Source organism: Chiloscyllium punctatum, chromosome 15 (genome assembly GCF_047496795.1).
Source record: "Chiloscyllium punctatum isolate Juve2018m chromosome 15, sChiPun1.3, whole genome shotgun sequence".
Lineage (NCBI taxonomy): Eukaryota > Metazoa > Chordata > Chondrichthyes > Orectolobiformes > Hemiscylliidae > Chiloscyllium > Chiloscyllium punctatum.
Window position 1 is genome coordinate 62,894,224 of NC_092753.1, and position 23,867 is coordinate 62,918,090.

At 39.4% G+C, this 23,867-nt stretch overlaps 1 protein-coding gene across 1 annotated transcript in view; it reads left to right on the plus strand.

Moving 5' to 3' along the window:
* LOC140486319 (syntaxin-binding protein 5-like) overlaps positions 1–23,867 on the plus strand; it is a 549,610-nt gene that overhangs the window by 369,538 nt on the left and 156,205 nt on the right. The window contains exons 17-18 of the mRNA XM_072585292.1: positions 6,441–6,566; positions 16,019–16,170. Coding sequence (XP_072441393.1) covers positions 6,441–6,566; positions 16,019–16,170 — 278 coding nt within the window. The remainder of the gene's footprint in view (positions 1–6,440; positions 6,567–16,018; positions 16,171–23,867) is intronic.

A 23,867-nucleotide genomic window follows, 5' to 3' on the forward strand; every position in this document is an offset into this window, starting at 1 on the left:
AGGCATGGAATGGATGCCCCCCACCCCCCCTCCCCCCCACAGAGGTGAACCCAGCGGGACTGAAGTACCGAATGAAATTCGACCCAAGCCACCCTGACCACATTCCCTGGTGGGAGCAGGAGACAGTGCGAGGTGTGCCACTGCTGGTGCTGACACTGGGTTCCCACCCACCCTGAGCATCCATAGACCAGGGATTCCTCCATATCGCCCGTGTCCTATGCTGACTTTGATGAGAGTGACCAGCATCAGCACTCGCTCCATTCCTGTAAAACACAACACAAACATTTCCTCGCCCTTCAGCCCTTCCCAGGCTCAACTCAACATTACCCAAACTTAAACCTATAAAATGGCATGAAACTCTAAGATTTGCCCAAACCATGGCACAGCAAATAAAAGCAAGGTAGTTCCAAAACAGTTCTTTCTACACAACTCAAACTATACAGTGCCACCCACCTCCGGGTGGCCAGGATAGAATCTGACCATCCTGACCCTGCCTCTGGTAGCCTCTGGTTAGCCAGTTCACTGAGGACTGCCAGGTCCTCAGCTCTGAACCCTTCCAGTTCTAGTCACATCTCGGAGTTGCTGTTGAGTGAGGCGCTTGGGGCTCGTACACCCTTTGCTACTGCTACTCCACCCTCCCCCACTCCATGAACCCCTCCATGATGCTTGAGGGTCTCTGTGAGACGGAACTTGATTCTCAGGTGGCCATGGAGGAATCCTGTCCCTCCCTCTTCCTCTGGGGATTGAGGCAATCCTTTCTGCAAGCAAAACATACCCTTCCAATGGGGAGGGCTACCTCCCTCCTGTTGCCATTCCTTCTTACCCTGGAAGGACTTGATCTCAAAGATCATTCACTTGGGCTCTTTCTCCTCTCCCAACTTTCTTTCCAAGGATTCCTCTGTGACTTGGGGGTCCTTAGGGTCAAACCAAAGTTCAGCCTTGGCCCCCAACCTCGGTAAGCTGTTGACCACCAGGATGCAGAAGCAACGAGCCTGGCCATCGCCTCTAAGGTTATCCCTTTCCAGGTTCCCTCCGCAGGTGATCTCATAAAAGGGCCACAGCCTGTCAGCAAAGGCCTGTGGATTTTCTCCTGCCACCTGTAAGGTGTTCTCCACACGGGAAAATTGACTCCCATTGTTTAATCCCATTGCCTGCAGAATCTCTTCTTGGACAGCTGCCAAGGTATTACATCCCCATTTACTGTCCGCAGACAGGACCGTGTATAGTCTGTTATCCAATGAGAACAGGAGCAACATGGCCATTTCTATATCATTGCAACTGTTGATCTCCCCCACTTGCTCCACTTCCATGAAGGGGACAGATCGGTCCCCCATATATGTCAATTTTTCTACATGGGCCACCATAGCCGTAAGCCACTGAGTCCCATATGGACAGTCGAACCAGCTCTCCAAATCCTCTCATTCCTACCATTTTGGGGCATGCCATACTTGTGCTGTTGGACCGGGCACATTGATCCTGGCTCTGACGCTTCCTGCACTGGCCCTACACCTTCCTGTATCTGCTGCTGGCCTGGGCCTGCTCCAGGTGTCCTCGGTATTGAGCCAGCCTCCACCCACTGCCTAACTGGATCCACTCTCAGTACCGCAGGTAGTAATCCAGAGATTTCCTCTGCCCCACAGGCTAACTGCACTCCCGGCCTACCCCACCCTTGGTGCCCCTGGTGATGAAACATCCCCAACTGTCCTACAACCAACATCAATCTCGCTCCCTTGCCCCTTCCTGCCTGTCTGAGTGGCTTCCAGGCTGACCAGGTACACTATGCTTCTGACCTGGGACAAAGCTTGGCTTAGCTTGCAAATTTGTTCTTGGCAGGGACCTTACCATCTCCTACTGAACCCGTCCCCACAAGTCACCTTACAGACTGCCTGTATATCTTTCAGCTTCTCCTCCTGTGCCTTAATTTGATCACCCAGGTGCTTATTTTCCTGCCTCAGCGCCTGTTCATTGATCTTAGACTCTGTGGCCTGGCACTGCAAGTATTCTATTTGATTTCTGAATCGTTCTTCCACCTGCCAGTATTCCTGCCTCCCCCGAGCACTACATTCATTACATCGCCTTTGTGGTCACCATTCTAAAAGCAGTGCTGGTTGGCTTATTATACAATAGCTCCCTGATTCTGACGTTCGGCTTATGTAGTGAGATATATGTGGTGAAAAACACAGGAGGCAGATGTTTCAGACGCAAAGGAATTTCTGATTTTATTAAAACAAGTAAAATTGAGACTATGTACAATTGCTGACAAGAAAATTAGTTTTTGGGGAAAAAACAATGCTATGTATCAAGTGAAATGAGACTTGTCTGACAGCTACTAATATCCCAGTTAACTCTTGCAGCCCCAACTTGGTACAGAGAGTTTTGAATTACAGAGAACTATTAATTACTGGGTGACAGGGGAGAAGAGAGAGAGAGAGAGAGACAGTAAACCTGAATCTTGAGGTCCTATCCTGTTTCCTTTCCCTGGGGAGTGCTCTGCACCGTTGGCCCCGAAGCCTGCCCTTCCTACCCTATCTTCCTGAGCTGGGACAGAGGGTCCTAATGACCTTATGCTCACCCCTAAAGTGGCTTCTGTTGGCTTGGACAGTGGTGGATGTTGCTTCCCTTCCCCCAGCTTATCCCAGATCCAACCTTCCAACTTGGCACCGCCCTCTTGAATTGTCCTACCTGTCCATCTTCCTTCCCACCTATCTGCTCCACCCTCCATTCCGACCTATCACTATCATAAGACTATAAGACATAGGAATGGAAGAAAGGCCATTTGGCCTATCAAGTCCACTCCACCATTCAATCATGGCTAATGGGCATTTCAACACCACCTACCTGCGCTCTCCCCATATCCCTTAATTCCTTGCGAGGTTAAAAATTTATCAATCTCTACCTTGAAGACATTTAATGTCCTGGCCTCCACTGTGCTCCATGATGATGAATTCCACAGGCCCACCACTCTCTGGCTGAAGAAATGTCTCCTCATTTCTATTCTAAATTGACCCCCTCTAATTCTAAGGCTGTGCCCACAAGTCCTAATATCCCTGCCCAACGGAAACAATTTCCCAGTGCCCACCCTTTCTAAGCCATGCATTGTAAGTTTCTATCAGATCCCTGCTCAATCTTCTAAACTCTAATGAATACAATCCCAGGATCCTCAGCCGTTCATCGTATTTTAGACCTGCCATTCCAGGAATCATCCATGTGAATCTCTGCTGGACATGCTCCAGTGCCAGTATGTCCTTCCTGAGGTATGGGGCCCAGAATTGGACACATTATTCTAAATGGGACCTTACCAGAGCTTTATAAAGTCTCAGTAGCACATCACTGCTTTTATATTCCAAACCTCTTGAGATAAATGACAACATTGCATTTGCTTTCTTAACCATGGACTCAACCTGCATGTCAATCTTTAGAGAATCTTGGACTAACACTCCCAGATCACTTTGTATTTTGGCTTTAGGAATTTTCTCACCGTTTAGAAAATAGTCTGTCCCTGTATTCTTTTTTCCGAAGTGAGAGACCTCGCATTTGCTCACATGGAATTTCATCAGCCATTTCTTGGACCACTCTCCTAAACTGTCTAAACCTTTCTGCAGCTGAAAATGTGTTGCTGGAAAAGCGCAGCACGTCAGGCAGCATCCAAGGAACAGGAGAATCGACGTTTCGGGCATCAGCCCTTCTTCAGGAATCAGCCTCCCCACCTCCTCAGAATTATCTGCCTGTCCAGCTAACTTTGTATCATTGGCAAATTTCACAAGAATGGCTCCAGTCCCTTCATCCAGATCATTAATATATAAAGTGAACAGCTGCGGCCCCAACACTGAACCCTGCAGGACACCACTTTTCACTAGCTGCCATTCCGAAAAAGAACCTTTTAACCTAACTCTCTGCCTTCTGTCAGACAGCCAATCCCCAATCCATGCCAATAGCTCACCTTGAACACCATGGGCCCTCACCTTACTCAGCAGCCTCCCGTGAGGCACCTTATCAAGGACCTTTTGAAAGTTAGGTAGGTAACATCCACTGGGTTTCCCTGGTCTAAGCTACTTGTTACCTCTTCAAGAATTCTAACAGGTTTGTCAGGCATGGCCTTCCCTTACTAAATCCATGCTGACTTCTTCTAATCCAACCCTGCACTTCCAAGAATTTAGAAATCTCATCCTTCACAATGGATTCTAGAACTTTACCTATAACCGAGGTTAGGTTAATCGGCCTAATCACCCCCCACCTTCATCTACCTACCGCATTTCTAGCTACCTTCCCCCAGCTGCACCCCTCTCCCATTTATCTCCAGAAAGTTCTTTGAACAACAAAATCAAGTTCATTCCAGCACAATCCTGTACATTGAACAAACGTCCAGAATTTTCTGCAACAGGCCATCTTATGTCACACAGCGTGAGTTGGACATGTTCCCAACACCACTTCAGCTTGAAAATATTTGCCCCAGAAGTTTTAGACCAATGCAGCATCTGCATGACAGCATCACCGGTCCATCATCCTATCTGCACTGACCATACTGCTACTATTAAGCTTGGATACCTGACTACATACAGCTTGTCAGATAATGGTTACACTAACAATAAAATTATTGAGCTTCCATACTTGAACATTTCCGAATGAGCCCCACAGATAGAACAATTTAGAATCATTTACAGACCATGTTATTGGGAGACTTCACAATACACACACAAGAAACTGGATCGAGGATCCCATGGAGTTAAAGGGTTGGGTTTCAGCATTGCATTGCTCTCAATGTAAATGATGGAAGGACATATAGGTCTCCAGACCCTGTGTAATGGAGGTGAAAACTCTACTTGAATGCCCCTATAATCACAGTTGCTGTAACATTCTCGGTTGCTACACCTTTACATGTGAATTTTACTCGAGCTAGCAGCATTTACCCCACATATAGGTCAAAAAAGTAACTGCACTTTGGAGCATAAAATACTACTACTGTTATATGCATTGATCTGGATGCTTGAGGACCCCAGTGAAAAACAGTACACTAAGGACACCAGAGGTTAGATAAAAGATATAATTCCTTTTGTATAATCACATTGCTCCTTAACTTCAACAGCCAATCTTGCAGCATAATAAGTTTGTAGTTTGACTGAATGAGATTGCTCATTCAATGCAAATTGTGATGAGTTATGAATGGCTGATTTTGTTCATTCATAACCAAAAATAACTAGATTGAAATTGCTGCCAGAAGGAGTTCCCCGTGATGCAGTAGACAAGGAAAACAGATGTCAATGGCAAAAGGACCAGAGGTGATATGCTAAATACACACACTGGATGGTTACAAATTGGAATACATTGTACTTATCAACCTAACAGGCACAGTAGTAGCCTTCAAAATGGATCTGAACACTTAATTAAAGGAGAAAAAGTTGCAGAAATATCGGAAAAATTAGAAGAATCAACCAATTGGATTACTCTTCAAAACATTCTGTTACAGGCTTAATTGGCTGAACAGCCAGTTTTTGCGTCCAACTCTTTCAAATCTTTGTTTGAATCCCTCTGCCCCTGCCGTAATATCAAAACTGCTCTAATGAACGTTACAAATAATATTCTAAAAGAAAAGATGCTGGAAAAGCTGAGCAGGTCCAGCAGCATCTCTAAAGAGAAATCAGAGTTAACATTTTGGGTCCAGTGACCCTTCTTCAGGACTCAACCTCACTGGTCTCAAAATGTTAACTCTGATTTCTCTTCACAAATTCTGCCAGATCTGCTGAGTTTTTCCAGCAACTTTTTTTTTGATTCTGATTTATAGCATCTGCAGTTCTTTTGGTTTTTATTTACAAATAGTATTCTGTTTGTCTTCAATAATTTTAAGTTGTTTCTACTTACCTTCTCCACAGCCCTTTACAAAGTGAATCACACCTTTAATCCCAAATGGTTATCTCCTATTGACAAACTGGATGACACCGCATTTATCAGATTCTGGTGAATGGATTTTGTCCATTTGCATGTAGCCAGGGAATCACATGCTTTTGCTTCTCATCCCAATCCTACTTCAGATTTAGTAGATGCTGCAAGGAGTCTTGTGAGTTCTTTCATTGCTTCTTGAATGTAGTACACACTGCTGATAGTCCATTAGTGGTGGAGGGAGTGCTGATCAAATACTTTGACCTAGATGGTATTGACCTTCATAAGTGTTCTAGGAGGTCCACACAAATATTATTTTGTCACACTCATGATTTGTGCTTCGTAGATAATTATATTATTCTAAATTCAGGTTTGTTTTGTTCATGTGTAAATAAATTTTGTTTTGTTTAAAACTTAGTGGTTTGACCACCTGTATCACTCCTGGAATATTCACCTTACATCTGCATAAAACAACTAGAAAAGCTAGGTTATGGGTTCCCTTCTTAAAATGTTTTGAGGAGATCTGGCCTGGTCCATAACACTATAATCTTGATTTTTCATTAAAGGGTCAAAACCCGACCTGTCAGAATGGCTCCAGGGTACCAAGCTGATCTTGTCATTCAGATGGTCTGGGTCGATGGAGAACCACCTCAACAAATCACCAGCTTAGCAGTGAGCTCTGCCTATGGCCTGTAAGTAACACAGACTTCTTCCTTTGGAAAAGTATAACCATTCAGTAATCCAGATGTTTGGCCAGGTGTTCAAACATGTAGTTTTCATGTAGTTTTTGCACAATGGTAAAAAAGGAGAAATTCAGTTGATTAGATTAAGATTGCTAGTTCTTTGTTTATTCGATTCTTTTTTTGTTCATGTTTACAATTGTACAAACAATATCAAAAGTGTATGAACAAATCTATATTTCAGTGAAACTTCTGTCATCATCAGTATTCAAGGCTTATAAGTTAGATTAATGTTTGTACAGTAGGTGATATATAAAAAAATGGATTTAAATCAACGCTAATATATCTCATCAAATACAATATTTGGTAAATCTAGATTTGTTTATGACTTGGTCCCTATATTTCAGGTGCTTGTAATACTGTACTTTATTATTTATATAATACATTTTGCATATCTTGAATTGATGTTAGCTTTGACATAATAGGGCACCAATTGTATTGGTTCAGAAGAATTAGACAATTACACTTACGCCTTTATGCCCATAATTTTCCATCTCACTGCGTATTGTGTGCCAAAATGTTGTATGTCAACCCTTGCCTTATTAAAGTCAGAATTCATACAGAATTATAAATAAATGCATGACATAATTCTCTGGGTTTTGCACTGGAGTTGCAATTCTTTTTACAATGTCTATTTTTGAATAACTTCAAGGGAAACTTGAAGCCATTGATTTCTTTGAATTTTCTCCAGAGATTTGAGCATATAGTCAATACTGAGGAAGAGTTGCACCGCTGAAGGTACTGTCCTTTGGATGAGACATTAAATTCTCTGCCCTCTCAGATGGATATTAAAGACACCATAGAAGGTGTCAAAGAAGGACAGGGTAGTTTTCCATATTGTCCCTGCCAATACTTATTGCTTAACCATTATCATTAAAACCACATTGTCTGGTTATTATCTGGATGTTGATGTGTGGAATTTGTCTGATTTGACTGCTGTGTTTTATCCATTTCACAAATTTTAAGAAAAAGATGCAAAGCATTTTTGGTGATACTAAAGTTGGGAAAGGCACCATATACAGAGGAACCTCAATTATCCAGCATTCAATTATCCAAATTTCGGATTATCCGGCAAGATCGCAAGGTCCCCATGGTTGGCTAAATTGTGTTATCCAAATTCGATTATCCAAACATTTGATTATCTGAACAAAATACTCCCTGTCTATGTCATTCAGATAATCAAGGTTCCTCTGTAAATCAAGGTTATTTTGTTCTCATTCAGTTGCCATGTTATAAAAAGGCAATAGAAATACTGAAGAAGGTGCAGTGTGCATTTACAAGGAGATTAACAGAAATGAGAGAGTATATATACACAATTAAATAAATAGGCTTATCTCATCTCATGAAAAAAAGTAAGACTATGGGCTGATCATAACTGTCTTTAAAACTGTGAAAGTTTTGAAACACTGTATCAAAAGACAATGAGCCCACTTGTGAGATCAAATGTAACTGCAGGCCATCAATATAAGGCAGTAACCAAGAAATCCAACGGGGAAATATTCAGAATATCTTTATTCAAAGAGTGGTGAGTAGGTGAAACTCCCTACTACAGGATGGCTAGAGTGACTATTCTAGATCAGAGCTGTCCAAACAGTTTTGCATTTCAATAGTTTTCCTACTCATTGGCTTAGAGAGCAAATTTCGTAAACATAAGGCATTATAAAAGTATTCCAGTTGATGTCCATCTGTCTTAGGTGATCTTGATTTTGTATTTCAGTTTTAAATCCTTGAAAAAGGCTGTTCACAGCATTTTGTGCTGCCAAACATTGCTGTGAACTGAAGGGTATGTTTTGATAGATTTGCATAAGATTCTGAAAGAAGATGTTGACTATCAAATGTTAGAAGATCATGCTTTACAAAAGCTATCTTCATGTCTCTGTCCCTTCAGATCACAGTAAGTTCCATTTGTAATATGTCATGAGCATCAGTGTCATTATTCCAAATAGTTTCAGTTCATCACAGCATTCCCAGAAATCCACAATTTTTTGAGTGCATCTCTCAAGCTGTCAATCAAAGCAGAATACTTTTATTGGTTTAGCATGCATTCTTGCTGGCATTATGAAATTGGAACTGATTCTAAAGCAACTCTTACTTCTGACTGAACACTCAGACATGCTCATTAAGTTTGTCAACAAATTGATTGTTTCCTTTTGGTTTCACATTCAAGTCTGCAAAATAATAGATGCTATCAACTAGGATTGCCAGTTAATTTATCCAGTCATCAGCATCCATGAAGTTTACATCTCTACTTTTGTTTGTTGTAAAGGTTTTTATTTCTTAATGCAATGCCCAGAATCTGCCTAGTATCACCATTTGATTGAGCCTCCAAACATGGTTGAAGTAAATTACGTCATGTGTCTGATCCTGTATCTGTAAGAATGGACCAGACCGATTTTGTTTGAGCCTTTTGAACCTTATTAAATTGCATGTAGAAATGGCCTTTTCCATCCTATGTCTCATGCCAAGCCCTTTGTTCACAGCTGTACTAGGTGAATGATGCAGCGAGGTGTGGTGACTTACAAAGCTTTGATTTAAGCATTGACGAGCAAGTTCATTGTGCTTACCTCACATCGCAGAAGCTCCAACATTAGTTAATTCACAAACTTTGTCCTCAAAAAGACTGAATTTCACCAAGACTCAGTTTATTCATTGAAAATGTCTTGTCCTTTTGTTGTGCCTTTGATTGGTTACAGTTCTTCAACGGTTTTGAACATCTTCTCATACAAGGTTTGCCAGTTGAACTGTATCATTCATATCTTCTCTTTCATTGGGTGCTAAAAATGACAGACATTCAGTCTTTTGATCAGTGAATTTTAAATTTTGAACATATATGATTGTAAGAATGCTGATTGCCTATCTTCTAGCAACGATGTGTCGTAAAAAGCTGGTTTCTCTATCACTGACTTTTTATCAGAACAGATGTAAATGTGCCCAAGTAGTCTTTCACAAATTTTTCATTCAACAACAGTTTCTCTCTCTTGGCTATTGTTTTATATATTTCTTAAATATTATCTTTGTTGCTACCTCAAAATTCTGGCTTGAAGCTTTGAAGAAAAATTATTACCTGCTAATGTTTTGTTTCAGCGAGTTTGCTCAATTGATTCTTAAGTCACCTGTTAGGCTGTTGTAGAGTAATATCACTTGAAAACAGCTATGTTCTTTTTACAAAACAGACACAATATGTTTCAATAACAAAAATAATGACGAAATTCAATTGAAAAATTATCAGTTCAATAGCCTTTGAAGAATTGACATTCAATGTTAATTTTCATTTTTCTATAATCAAGGGATTTGGCATCTTTGTTTTGGTAAGTATTATTGAGGGCCACTGTTGAGGATAAACATCAGGTATATATTGATGCTGAAATTAAGAACTTTGACATTTATAGAGTGATAACTCAGCAGTTAGATTCAACGAAGAAGAATAAAAATCTAACATTTACTTGAGCTTATTTTTTCCCTACCAGTCAGCACAGGTTTATGAAAAGTTGTCAAGTCAGATTTTAAAAAGTAGACTCTGTCCTGAGAGCCATATGTTGGACAACCTGTCTAGATGCATTTAAGGGGAGATAAGACAAGCTTATGAGAGAGAATGTAATAGAAAGTTGTGTTGATTGATTTGGAAAAGGAAAGATGAGAGAACTGTCAACTAGAGCCTAAATGCCAGCATGAGCTGGTTGAGGCAAATGGCCTGTTTCTGTGCTGTATATTCTATGTAATATATAATATTTAAACAAATATTTTCATGTAATGTTTTAATCAAACTTGCTTTAATTTTTGCATGAGTATTTTTCGTATGATTTTGTGGACTTATTTTATGGAGAAGAATTTTTATTAACTCATTGTTGTAAGCTTAGATTTAAATACCCCAACAAAATAAAGAAAACGCCATTGTTTCCCATTAAGTCACTGGAAAGCAGACTGTAAGTAAATCATTTGCAGGGCTACAGCAGGACAGGAGCAGATGGAAAAATGGAGCTCTTCCTCTACCATCTTTCACAGGAGCTCAGAAAGCCACAAGGCCTCTTTGTAGAAGCTGCATAATCCAATGAGGACAGCAAGTGAAGGTAACGTCAATTTAGGTTTGATTTGGATATACCCAAAATATATTATATCATTGTTAAAATAGGAAAACATGAGGAAAGAAATTCTAAGGGAATCAGATATCTAAGCCACATTTGTTGTACCTGGCATGGCACCAACTCTATCGAGAAGCTTTGTTTGTTAACTGCCCATAAGACAGTACTACTGCTTCTAAAGACTTTAGCCCAGCAGGACATGTGTTGCAGAGCTTTGTCATCTATCCAAGCTCCAACAGAGGCTCAGCATTGCTAATGGCAATCAAACCAGTATGCAATCTTCTGGCTTGTGCACATTCAAGGTTAACACTACCATCTTGGCTGTATCAACAGGTGTCTTATGTGTTTTTCAGAATGTTCAACACTTTAATTTTCTTCATTATGAACGCCATGATGTGGAATTGCCAGTGTTGGACTGAGATGGACAAAGTCAGAATTCACACAACACCAGGTTATAGTACAATAGGTTTATGTGAAATCACAAGCTTTTGAAATGTAGCCCCTTCATCACTTCACCTGATAAAGGGACTATGCTCCGAAAGCTTGTGATTTCATATAAGCCTGTTGGACTATAATCTGGGGTCATGTGACTTCTGACTTCATTATGCAAGAACAGTAGAAGTGTCACTTGTTTGCCCAATTTCACTTTACTACATTCCATAACATGCACATAAAATGGATGATGTTATTAAGTTAACCTTCTTCTTGAGTTCACAATTGTATTTTTCCATAAACCCAAACCACTTTGTACTTCTTCAAAGATTTAGAACAGATTTTTAAAATAACTATGTCAAGTAGTCTGCTTAGCCAGGTAGTAAATAATGGTTCTTCAGCTTCAAGATTTATTTTCTGTGCCCTCTGAACTATTGAAAACCATATACCTTCATAACTACACTTAAACTACTACAAAATACATGTCATTGTTAAACACTCATTGATGAAAACAGCAACTTGTCCATACAAACAATTTTAATTGTTCAAATCTAAACTAATTTCCTTAAGCAAGACTCCCAGAGGCAAAGATTCTTAATCTTTAAAATGATTTAAAGTATCATTGGCACCAAGAAAGTATCAGGCAATCACTATCTACAACAAGAGAAAACGTGACCATCTCCCCTTGATATTCAATGGCATTACCATCACTGAATCCCTCACTATCAACAGCTTGGGACTTGCTTTTGAACAGCAAATTAACTGGACCAGCGTACAAATTCCATGGCCACAACAGCAAGCTCAAGGAAGGAAATCCACAACAAATAACTCATGTCCTAAATCCACAAAGTCTGACCACCATCTACAAAACTGAAATAAGGAATATGATGGAATATTCTCTACTTACTAGGATAAGTGGAGTTTCAAAACACTCAAGAAATTTGACTCCATCCAAGATAAAGATGATTGCCTTCCCATCCACCACCTTTAACACTGACTCCTTCCATGACCAACATACAGTGATAGTAGTGGGCCTGCACCATTTACAACTTGCCAGAGCTCCGTCGACAGCATCTTCCAAACCGAAATCTCAACGAGCTACAAGTCAAGGGTAACGAATACACGGGAACACTACCTGCAAATTCCTATCTAACCATTCATCATCCTGGCCTGGAAGTATAATGCAGTTCCTTCACTGTCGCAAGTTTGAAATTCTGATACACCTTTGTGAACTGTGCTATGAGTATACCTTACTCCCATGGATCACAATGGTTCAAGAAGATGGCTCACTAGCACCTGCTCAAGGACAGTTAGGAATGGGCAATAAATTCTGGCCCAGCCAGCAATATTCGCAACCCTTGAATAAATTTAAAAGGAAAGATCAATGAGTAGCAAAAAATCTGTGGCTGACAGGAATTTTTTCTTGGCCTGTGGGTCTCCAGTCAATATCTGAGTTCCTCTTTTAAGTTTTCAAGATGATGCCACTTTCCCTCAGTTTGATAATCTGATTTTAGATTTTCACCAAAGTGACAGTGCACTCTGTTATTTTTTAAGATTCCACAGCTATTAAACAGAATACTTCTAATTAGTGGATGTTGTAACCATCTAAAATTCCAATAGGGACTCTATTACTATTAATGCAGAGAAATTTTGAAGGAAATCTTATGATGATACAGCACAGAAGGAGACCATTCTTGTCTGAGCCAGCTATTTGTTAGTCCCACTCTCCTACTGTTTCCTCAAAAACTTGCAAAATTGCCAAGTTCAAGTGGTTATCTGATTCCCTTTTGGAAAGTGTTATTGAATCTGCTTCTAATACATTGAGGCATGCATTCTAAATTATGATAAATCACTGCTCGTTTCCTCATGTCTCTTTCGATTCTTTTGTCGATTACCATAAATCTTATATCTTCTGGTTACCTACCCTGCTGCAACCGGAAGCAATGTCTTCTTATTTATTCTTTCAAATCAATTCATGATTTTAAACACTTTTATTAGATCTCCCTATAACCCTCCTGTTACAAAGAAGCATGTCTGTAGATATTCTAATCAAAATTGGAGCATCTGTCAATTCTGGCAATTTCCTGGGAAACTCTTCTGTGCCTTCTGTAAGGCCTTGACATTGTCCCTTAGAAATGTCATACCCAGATTTATAGATTGTCCTCAAGATGACATGCAGCAAATGATTTCTAAAGGTTTAGCATGACTTCCTTGCTTTTATATTTCATGTTCTTATTTAGCAACCAAGTGTGCAATATGCTTTCCGAACTGCATTATTGACTTACCTGCCACTTTTCAACATTTGTGAATGTGCAGCTCAAGATTTTTCTGCTTTTGCACTCTCATCAAAATCATAGCATTTAAATGATACTAGCTATCCATGGGCTTCTCCCAAAATAGGTCAATTTGCATTTACTCATATTAAATTGCATCTGTCATGTAACTTCACATTTTAATAATTTGTCTATGCCCTCCTGAAATCTGCTACTATATTGCTCACTATTTACTACATTACTAAGTTTTGTGTCACCCATAAACTTCACAAATATATAAATAATCCAAGAACAGCAATGTTCATAATACACATACCTGTAGTACCTCACTTTGCTCTCTCTTTCAGTATTGTAATGCTAATGACTAGAATCAATTCTTCCATCAAATTGACTGTAAAGTTAAATTAAATCTGACTTCATTTCAACATGTCACGTATAAAAATGGGACATTTTGTCAAGTTAAAATATCTAATTTGGAGGTTATAAAAATGACGTTTGTCATTTGTCCGTAATTGTATAAGTGTGTAGGCAAAATGCTAAGAAGGCAGTACTTTGTAAATATGACATCCATTTATAAATGTGATCAGATGAAAAATAGATAATTATGTAATAATTAAACTGTTCAAAAACCTAGGAGTTTTATGGGCATCCAGGCTTCCAAGCAAGCAATTAACTAAATCAATCAAATGTTGACATTTTTGCCACATTGGGTTGATTCAGAAGTCCTTTACAATTGGCAGCTTTACAATTTTTGGGTGCCTTTCTCATTCTCCAGGCTTTGGGATTTGCAATGGGGATTTAAGGGTGTGGGCTGGCTTGCATCATAAATCTGCACTTGGCATTCCCAACCTGGACAGCTTCATTACAGAGAAAGGTATGGCCTAGTTGTCTTCAATTTTCATGAAGTTAGGCAAGGTTTTTAAAGGGGTGTGGTTCTTGAAACATAAGAGTTATTGTGAATCATTGTCTGCATGATGAAATATTTTTGAATTCAGAAACTCTTCCCTATGGATCCCTTGTCAAGATATGGGACTTCTGTGTCCATTCACTCAGTATAAACTGTATGGAAACACTGAACCCTTATTACTTATTCATAACTTTTCACTATATTTTTAAAATGTTTATTCTTCCACAGGGCAGTTAAAGTGTCAGTCATCCTTTAACATTTCAGTTTCAAAACACTTGAAACAACAGACTTATGTAAACAATCATTGTGAATTGGTAGAGATCAGACAGCCAGAATTATCAGCCAACCTGGGACCACCAGTTTCAATATTCTAATGATTGGCAGGGCTCTCGTTATGTATTCTTAGCTGTCCACCCAGACAGCCTTTAGAATATTGAAGAACCTAAACCCATAATTTTGATTACAGAATGTTAAACAGTAGCCTATGTCTTTCAGGTGTTGAAATTTAAAGGATTTGAATGATTAACCCTTTCACTGTCCTTTAACAGAAATGAGTTTTTTTGACCATAGTGAAAAATTATGAATGAATTATATTTTTTTTCCGAAGCTTATATTTACATATACAACTCTGACTATAGATTCCATCACCTCGAATCAGTGAGTATTGGTAAATGGGCATGAAGGATAATGGAGTTTGTTTGCATGACAGAGCTTTCATGGGGCCTGAGGGTCCTTGGAAAATGTTTGGAGATGCTTACTTTGGCACAAAGAGGAATGATGAACCATGGGTTTGGGAACAGGTTCATTTCTTGGCATGGGGCCATGAAGAGTATTGGGGCTCTTTGGGAGGCATGGTAGGGCATTGAGAATATGTCAATGTTGAGGTGATCTGATGATAAATGCACAGGGCCTTTCTATTCTTTACTACAGCTGGGACAAATTCCCAGCAGTTCCTTTTAGTCATCCATCTACAAATCCAACAAACCCCGTGGCAGCGTCTGAAATGTTTCCAGAGTTGCATGTCCTGCTTAACTGTCCTCAATCATTCCCCCCCAACCCACTAAAAAGTTTGGAATCTCCAGAGCTAGCATTTCCCATGAAAGTGGAAATTTTCCTAGCTCCTGCTGACTGTCTCAAAGATGCAACTCTGTCCCAAATACTCAAAACAGTACATTGAAAGTCAGAGAATTTGTGGTCAAATCTTACAGTGCTCTGGACATAGCACTGTCCATTTCGACTCATAAAGACACAAATCATTAAAAAGCTGAAAACTAAAAAGAGTCTCAAGACTAATTGCCATTTTTAGAGTGCAAAGAAATGATTAGAATAATTTGGACTGTTTAGCCTTTAACGAAGACATCTGAGAATTAATCACAGGTATCCAAAATAATATATGGTTTAGAAATGATAAATCCAGAAAATAACTTGTAATCAAGTTGTGACAGTGGAAAAAGAGCTGATGGGTTTAAAGTGCAAAAGACAAATGTAGGCCTGATACTGGAAAATTCAGATGAAAAGGACTCTCGCAAAGAGAACAAAAATCAATGAGTTGACATCATTTAACCTTCAAGGCTTTGGGCAGAGGGTAGCTTTAATTGTAATTTCTAATGACCTTGTGGTCTTTGTGGCGTAGGAGTCTGCATCATCCTAAATAAATTAATTTATTTGTGCAGTTTGAAAATATTACCATTTTTCTTTGTACCTCTCCTGCAGTGTGGCATTTGGAAACTGTAATGGTTTGGCAATTGTGGACTTTATGCAAAAGACCACTCTACTCAGCATGGGAACTATTGAACTTTATGGTACAAATGACCCATTTCAACGGCATCTTAGATCACCTCGAAAAAGCAAACAGCTCAATGCAGGTAAAATCCAAATATATTAGGTTATAGTGGCTGTCACTTGCTGTGATTGAATGAACATGGCATGAATTTATGCTTATTTACATGATTTTATTTCCTCTTTCACTTGGTGCACATAAAGTGGTATCTGCTCACCTGTTCAAAGGAAGTGATATACTGAAGGAAGACAGCAGAACAGAATTGATCAGTGAAATATACTACTGCAGTCTTGTATATTCATTGTATTGTTGTCACAATTGTTTCACTAATATTGCTGCATTTATAAATGCAACTTTAAATCTGCATTTACTAATAATCAAATAGTAGAAACTTTTACGTGAATTTACAGAGATAGCATCCCCTGCCATTTATACTTTGTGCTTATAATGACATTTCCATTTTACTTTTATTTTTTAAATGCCATCTACTACACGGTTGTCTATCTTACTTAATCAAAGTTCTGTACCGAACTGAACTTTCCTCACTTAATCAGTGATTTATTTGTACAAATCTTAAGAATTTCTCCGTATCTAACTAGCATTTCTTGTCTTTTGAATATACAGGAATTAGTTTTGGAATGTTTAGAATGTTTTTGAATTGATTTTTTTAACATTTTAAGCAAATAAAGAGTTGTTCTAATTAATAGTGAATATGGAATTACAGTAGTATTGTTGTTTTGCAAGATGGTATTATGCAGCCACATCTTTGAGCTGTCTGATTCTCATAGTATTCAACCAGATTACTGGGCACACATTGTATCTGGATACAGAAGTTTATTTCATTTATTTACTGAAATGTATCAGCCAAAAAGTTAGTTTATGAATCAGTTCTAAATATGAGTATGTTGTTATTTGCATAGTGAAAACATATTTCACTCTAATAAAGTGATCCATTGCAACTGAAAGTGTCATTGGACCCTTTCCCTCAGCAGTGTAGTTTCTTATTTTGGTTAAGCAGTGCTGATTTAACTTCTCTCTATATTTCTGCTGACAATAAACCTACTGATTTTGATTAATCATGAAGTTGCATCAAGTTGATCATAAAAGCATGTGCTTTTTGGAACCTCCAACCCTCCTGATTGAAGAAGAATGAAGACTCATGTCACCTTGTTAGGAAAGGGATAAACACTCATAAATGTTTGAAGCAAGTAAGAACACTTGAATATTTTTTGTTTTAAAGTTACATTGTTTTAAAATCAAGTTCAGAAACACCAAATGAAATTTAAATCCATTCAGAAATTATCGAAGAATTGTGTCCTTTAAAAAAAGCACCACAAATTTGATTGTGCTAAATTTCATAAGTGCATCCCTTTTTATGAATTGTCATGGAATCAGAAAGACATAGGTGTAAGCCATTTTTCAGAACCAAACATAAGCATCTGGCTAAGAAGTAAATTAACATCAACTTCTTGTTTGAAAGCAATATAGTAAATATTATGACACTGACATGATGCTCTAAATCAATTTTTAAAATTAAAAATACAGTGTTAAAGGTATTACTATATTTGCAAGATTAAAATAAAATTCAAAAGACAGTTGAGAGAGCATTTTAAAAAGTCAAGACTTTTCTACATGTCCATCAAGTACAGTGTCAGTCAGTGAATCATAACTTATTCTGGATATTGTATGTCTTTAAGATAGTTATGAACGGCAAGCAGAAAATATCAAGACAAAGCTAGATTAATCATTAGATACAAAAATAGAAATTGCTGGAAGAGCTCAGCAGATCTGGCAGCATTTGTCAGGAGAAATCATAGTTAATGTTTTGGTTCGAGTGACACTCAATTTCTGTTATTGTTTCTGATTTATAGCATCGACAGTTTTTTCGGTTTTTACTTAATCATTAAATAACTTTAAAAGGTCAATTGACCAGTCTAAACTTGCTGAGGTATTTGGCTAGAAAAGATCAAATCAAGTAGGCAACATGGCAAACATATCTATTATATTTTAATTGCATTGGCTGGATTTCATAAATATTGACGACAAATTATCAGCAGATTTAGCCCAACGAAAATTATGACTGGTTAACCAAAAAGAACTCCGGGAACTTTTCATGATGGCATTTATCTTTGATTTATTTGCATTTCATGTACTTTCAATAAAAAACAGTGGAGGTGGGGGTAGATTTAAATTCTAGGGGCTATATTTTATAGCAATCAAAATCAGACCTGGGGATCTCATTGTGCCATTAAACCAAACTTGTTGTTTGCACTGCTGACTACATACTTAACTTCTAGCTACATGCTCTTTTCAAAGGCCAGCAATCATCAACCATGATGTTGATTGACTTGATCCATCAGCAGGGGGTAATATTATGAGTAGCTAATACTACTTAAATCTAGCACGTATCTGTTAAAAGGATAGTGCATTGTGGCTGGAGTAGGTGGTGACTATCTTTCAGAAACAACTCTGGTCTGGAAAACATAGCAGAATAGCAAAACAAGCAGAAGGCAAGCTCAAAGGCTTTCAACACTTCAGTGGAGGCTTTGGTGAAGGATTTGGACAGGAGGCACTCCAGAAACATATTTATAAGGCACTGGGAATAAAGAGTCATACAGGTCAGTTCCAGCAATTGAGCCCAAGATTCCTGGATGTAATGCCACAACAAGTTCAATTACTTCACTTGAGCAATTGAAGTTAATAAGTCCATGCTCAACTGCACCATTAGCCTCGTACACAGTTGAATTCACCAGACTGTCAGAACTCACCTATTAATAATCATGACCAAACATTGGCTCATGTCACTTTTTTAAATTCATTCATGGGATGAGTGCCCATCCCTAATAGCCCAGAGGGTAGTTAAGAATCAACCACATTGCTGTGGGTCTGGAGTCACATATAGGTCAGATCAGGCAAGGATGGCATTTTCCTTACCTATAGGGCAATAGACAATCAACAATGGATTCATGGTCATCATTAGACTCTTAATTCCAGATCTTTATTAAATTAAAATTCTCCATCTGTCATGGTGGGAATTGAACCCGGTCTACGGAACATTTCCTGGGTCTCAGGCTGAACAGTGAGATATAATATCATTAGCCATTGCTTCCCTCTTGTATGAATTTGGCATTCAACAGTCTCCCCACCCAAGTGAGATGTCTTGATCGCAGTCATGAATGTAAGCGCTTAAGGTTGTCTGAAATCTGTTTCTATCAGGATATGTCTCAGAGATAAGCAATGCCTGACAAATATCACTCCTGTTTCCCTAGAGAGGTCTGAAGAAGCTGAACAACCAGGCTGTTGCCCTGAAACCTGGTTAACTCTTACTGTCTTGGAAGGAGGAAAATGTTCTAGGTTGCTGTTGGTCAGTTGTACATTCTACATCCAAGGAACATAGATCAGTTCCCATCTCTTAGGAGAAAACATTGGGCACAATTTTCATAGCCCTTCAGCAGCAGGAGCAACAGTGAGAATATGGTGAGAATGAAAATTTCAGATTCTTGCTATCAAGGGAAAAAGTCTAATTTTCCCTTGAGGTTTCAATGGCTAGATGGGGCAGTCATTTTTGCATCTAATTATTAGCTTATCTTGCCTCGTTTCTATGCAGTGTCTGATTTTTTGAGTCACTGTTGACAAACTAGATGCCACCAATCCCCTATTTGAAAGTCAGGTGATTACCTGATGGATGAAGCACATCAGTTGTTTCTCTGATACTTCATGCTCACCTTCATTCACCAATATCTCGTGATTATCTCCACTTTTCGTCTATGGAAGTCAACATCAGCTGAACACTTCACCACATCATTATAGCTGATATCAGAAAAAGTCAGAAGACAACAGCACTTTATGCTGCAGTATGGTGCTCGCTGACACTTCAACTGTGATGCTGTTTCAGGTCACTCTTTGGAGGCAAGGACCTATTACAAAGTGTTGCCATTAATTTGGCATTTAACAGTCTCCCCACCCAAGTGAGATGTCTTGTTCGCAGTCATGAATGTAAGCACTTAAGGTTGTCTGAAATCTGTTTCTATCAGGATATGTCTCAGAGATAAGCAATGCCTAACAAGTATCACTCCTGTTTTCCTAGAGAGGTCTGAAGAAGCTGCTTAACTCTGACAGACCAATCACTTAAATTGGTCCTGTTGCTAAAAAGACAGTCAATCAGATGTGATGATTTTACAATGCATATATATTGTATGCATAATGAAATGACAACAGTGCCACATATGCTTTCTGAGCATTTTTGGTTTCCTTCCTGTTCTTCAGTGAGGAGTCCCCTGTTGCCCTGTCAATACTGAGCACAGAGGGCTAAACAATGGAGTGCAGGTCTGAGGGTATTTTTGACAGCACTGGGTACTGTGCTGCATTTGGCTTATTATAGTGGCCACTAACCTGTCCATGGAACCAGCCAGAAATGTGCAAGCTGCAGCCAGCAGGCTACTGATAATGTCTGTGGACTCCTTCAACCTTCAATATCACCACCAAGTCTTTGACAAGGCTGCCTACTATCCCTGTAATTGTGCAATTGCACAAAGGTTATTAATGGTTGACTCTATGGAATCATCTTTGCTTGGGGCTGAGCAGATAACTGATCTCCAGCAGCCCTCTGAGTGCCAATGACCTGGGTGGTTCTTCCTTGACCAGCTGAGGAGATATGCCAGTGACATTCTCACCTGATTATGCTGCTAATCTAGAAAGGGAGTCCACCAGTGAGGAGCACTTTGAGCTAATGGACGGTGCAGGAGAAAGCCTTACCGATACATCCCCTCAGGGACCTGCGACTTCTTGCTCAGAGGTGAAGGCAGATCTGATTGGATGAAGAGCTGATCTTTTTGGGGGGGAGGCTGTGTGGGTACTGCAGATGCTTGCACTAGAGAAAAGAGGCCAGTAGTTGTTCATTAGGGCTAGAATGCAACACAATATAACACAATGAAGCCTATTTGGTTGCTTTGATTTGGAGGGCTCAACATCCACACAGGTAGTCCTAGTCCTCTGCAACAAGTATTTTCTCCTTGTATGGGGTTGGAGAGGATCGAGAGCATGAATATCAGCCACCTGTCTTTGCCCTCTCATCTCGATGTCATAACATTCCATCCAATGAATCACAAGGAGGAATTGAGTGAGATGAATGTGGCTGGAAAAGCTGGTAACATCAACACAAGAGCAGAAAAGGTGACCCCAGTGAGTGAGTAGGAAGTAACAGGGCAGAATAATTTAGTAGTTTGGGAGAAAGAGATAAATGAAGAGCCACTGAAGGAAGATGCTGTACGCAACAGTGAGAAAGGTAGACCAATAGCCTTGGTAGGAGTGTGCAAAGAGATATATAGAAAGAAGTGTGAGGTAACAAAGAGAAGAGGTAGCACTTACGATTGTGGAACACAGGTCATTGAACTTACTGCAACACAGGAACATACCAATTCTCTAACCCAGTACATCCACAGTATGGAAGAATCCTCAAATGTCCAGATCAATTAAATTAGTAAAACGGACTTGGTGGAATCTTGACAACTTGATATTTTGACTTTCATTTGTGTAATGTGTAAAACACAGCTTATTTGGGGGCAGGAGTGGATAGAGGTACATGTTGTGTAAGACAATTGGCCTGAATGAGTTAGCTTAAAATCTTTTTTAGCTCCACCCACTCATATATAAATAACTGCCTGTGGGAGAAGTTTGTTATTAGTTGATAGTCAGTTCTACACATGACAGCTATATGGCACAGACCTAATTTTTCTATCTCTTGAGAGATAGCAATGTCTCCAACCTAGTGATACTGTAATTAGCAGGTTGGTTACTTAACAATAAGTAATCAACTACTCTTCGGTACTCACGTAAGTGCCTCTTCTGTTGAAGTGGTTAATCCTTTAGCATTTAACACTATTAAGTCGCATGGATGAGTAGTACAAGGGTTAGTGACAGCAAATCTATCCAAAGATAATCCTGACAAGCCAAATTACCAGCTTCAGGCATCCTTACAACAGCAGGGGATTGTCTCAAGAAACTGACAGTGCGTCCCTGGCATGTGGTCCTTTGTATTCATCTCTCAGGAGGAAAACATTCATTCTTCCACCTTTGCCACTCCCTTGCCATTGACGGTCAGAAATCAGCTCAATCTATTGCCAGACATTGAAATATACAATCTATGCCCAGAACTACATGAGTAGCTTTCATGCAACCAATGGCACAGCATTCTGTAAAAGCACCAGATAAGCATTGACACATAGAAGACAATCAAGATAATGCACAAGGTGATTAATTGACTTTGATATTAGGAAATGACAGAAGATATTGAGTGCAATAAAAATTCTGGACACTGACACTATCCCACTATGGCACTGAAAAACTAGATGCATATCTAGCCAAACACTTTCTGTACAGCTGCAACATCAATTTATACTTGGCTGTATGCAAATTGCCCAAACCTATCCTGCACATAAATAAATTAAAAGCAGCCATTAATAACATTAGCCTGCTCTCAATCATCAGCAAAATGGTGTCATGTGTTGGGACTGATTCAGCAATGACCTGCGTTCTGCTGGTTCAGCTCATCTCCAGTCCTCCAATAAAACATTGGTCCAAACATTAATAAAAGAGATGAATTCCAATGGTGAAGCAAGAATGACTCCCTTTGGCAACATTTATCCAAGTGTGATCGAGTAAAAGTGAAGTCAGTGGGATTGAGGGGATCCTTCCACTGGCTGGTGTCATACCTTGCACAGAGAGATATGGTTATGTTTATTGGAAGCCAAGCATTAGCCCCAAGATGTAGCTACAGGAGTTCCACAAAGTTCCACAACCATTTTCAACCATGATTCATCAATGGCCTTCCCTCCACCTAAAAGTTAGAAGTAGCAATATGTGTCGATGACTGTACAGTGCTTGGTTCCTTAACGACAGCATTGACTAGAAATTTAATTGGATGGGTCACATTAATATTCTTGCTACGAAAGAAGATAAGTTGCTGGGATTCTGCACTAAGTTACACACTTCTCAATCACTAAAGCCTGTTGACCACCTACACAACAAAATTCAGAGGTATAACTTATTGTTTTGCACTTGTCTCAATGAGTGTAATTCCAACAATACTCAAGAAGTTCATTGAAATCTGGCTTGTCTGGCAACCAATGAATCATATTATGCATTTGTGCTGTTCATCACAAATGTACCATTGCTGAAATATGTGCCAACTGAAAGATATAATGCACAGACTTACTATGATTTCTTCAGCAGCACTTTTCAAACTTACCAACCTAAAAATCAAGAGCAATAGGTGTATGGGAACACCACCAGCTCTAAGTTCCCCTCCAAGACCCCACCATGCATACCACGGTTCCTTCATCACCACTAGGTCAAAGTCTTGATCATGATTATACATTAATAACAGCCCAGGTCTACCTAAAATAAGGTAAAGTCACCATTGTCCTACTGGACTATTGGCTGTTCTCCCATTAGAGAGAAATGACTGATAGTACTTTTAACCTGAGAGTCACCATATATCAGGTGAGAGAAGAGTTTGAGGAGAGTCTTTCATAGCAACCTCATTAAATGCGAGAATTAAATCCATACTGTTGACATTACTCTGCAACACAAATCAGCTGTCCAGCCAGCTGAGCCAAGAAACCCCACCGAGGAAAAGTCACCATTGGCCCAGAAGAGTGTAGGGCTGCTCACTCATTGGAAGGAGACTACTAGTGGTGAGTTTAACCAAGGGTCACCGCACCCCAAGTGAGGGCCTTCATGGTAACCTCAGCTGGAGCAGGAATTGAACCCATACTGTGGGTA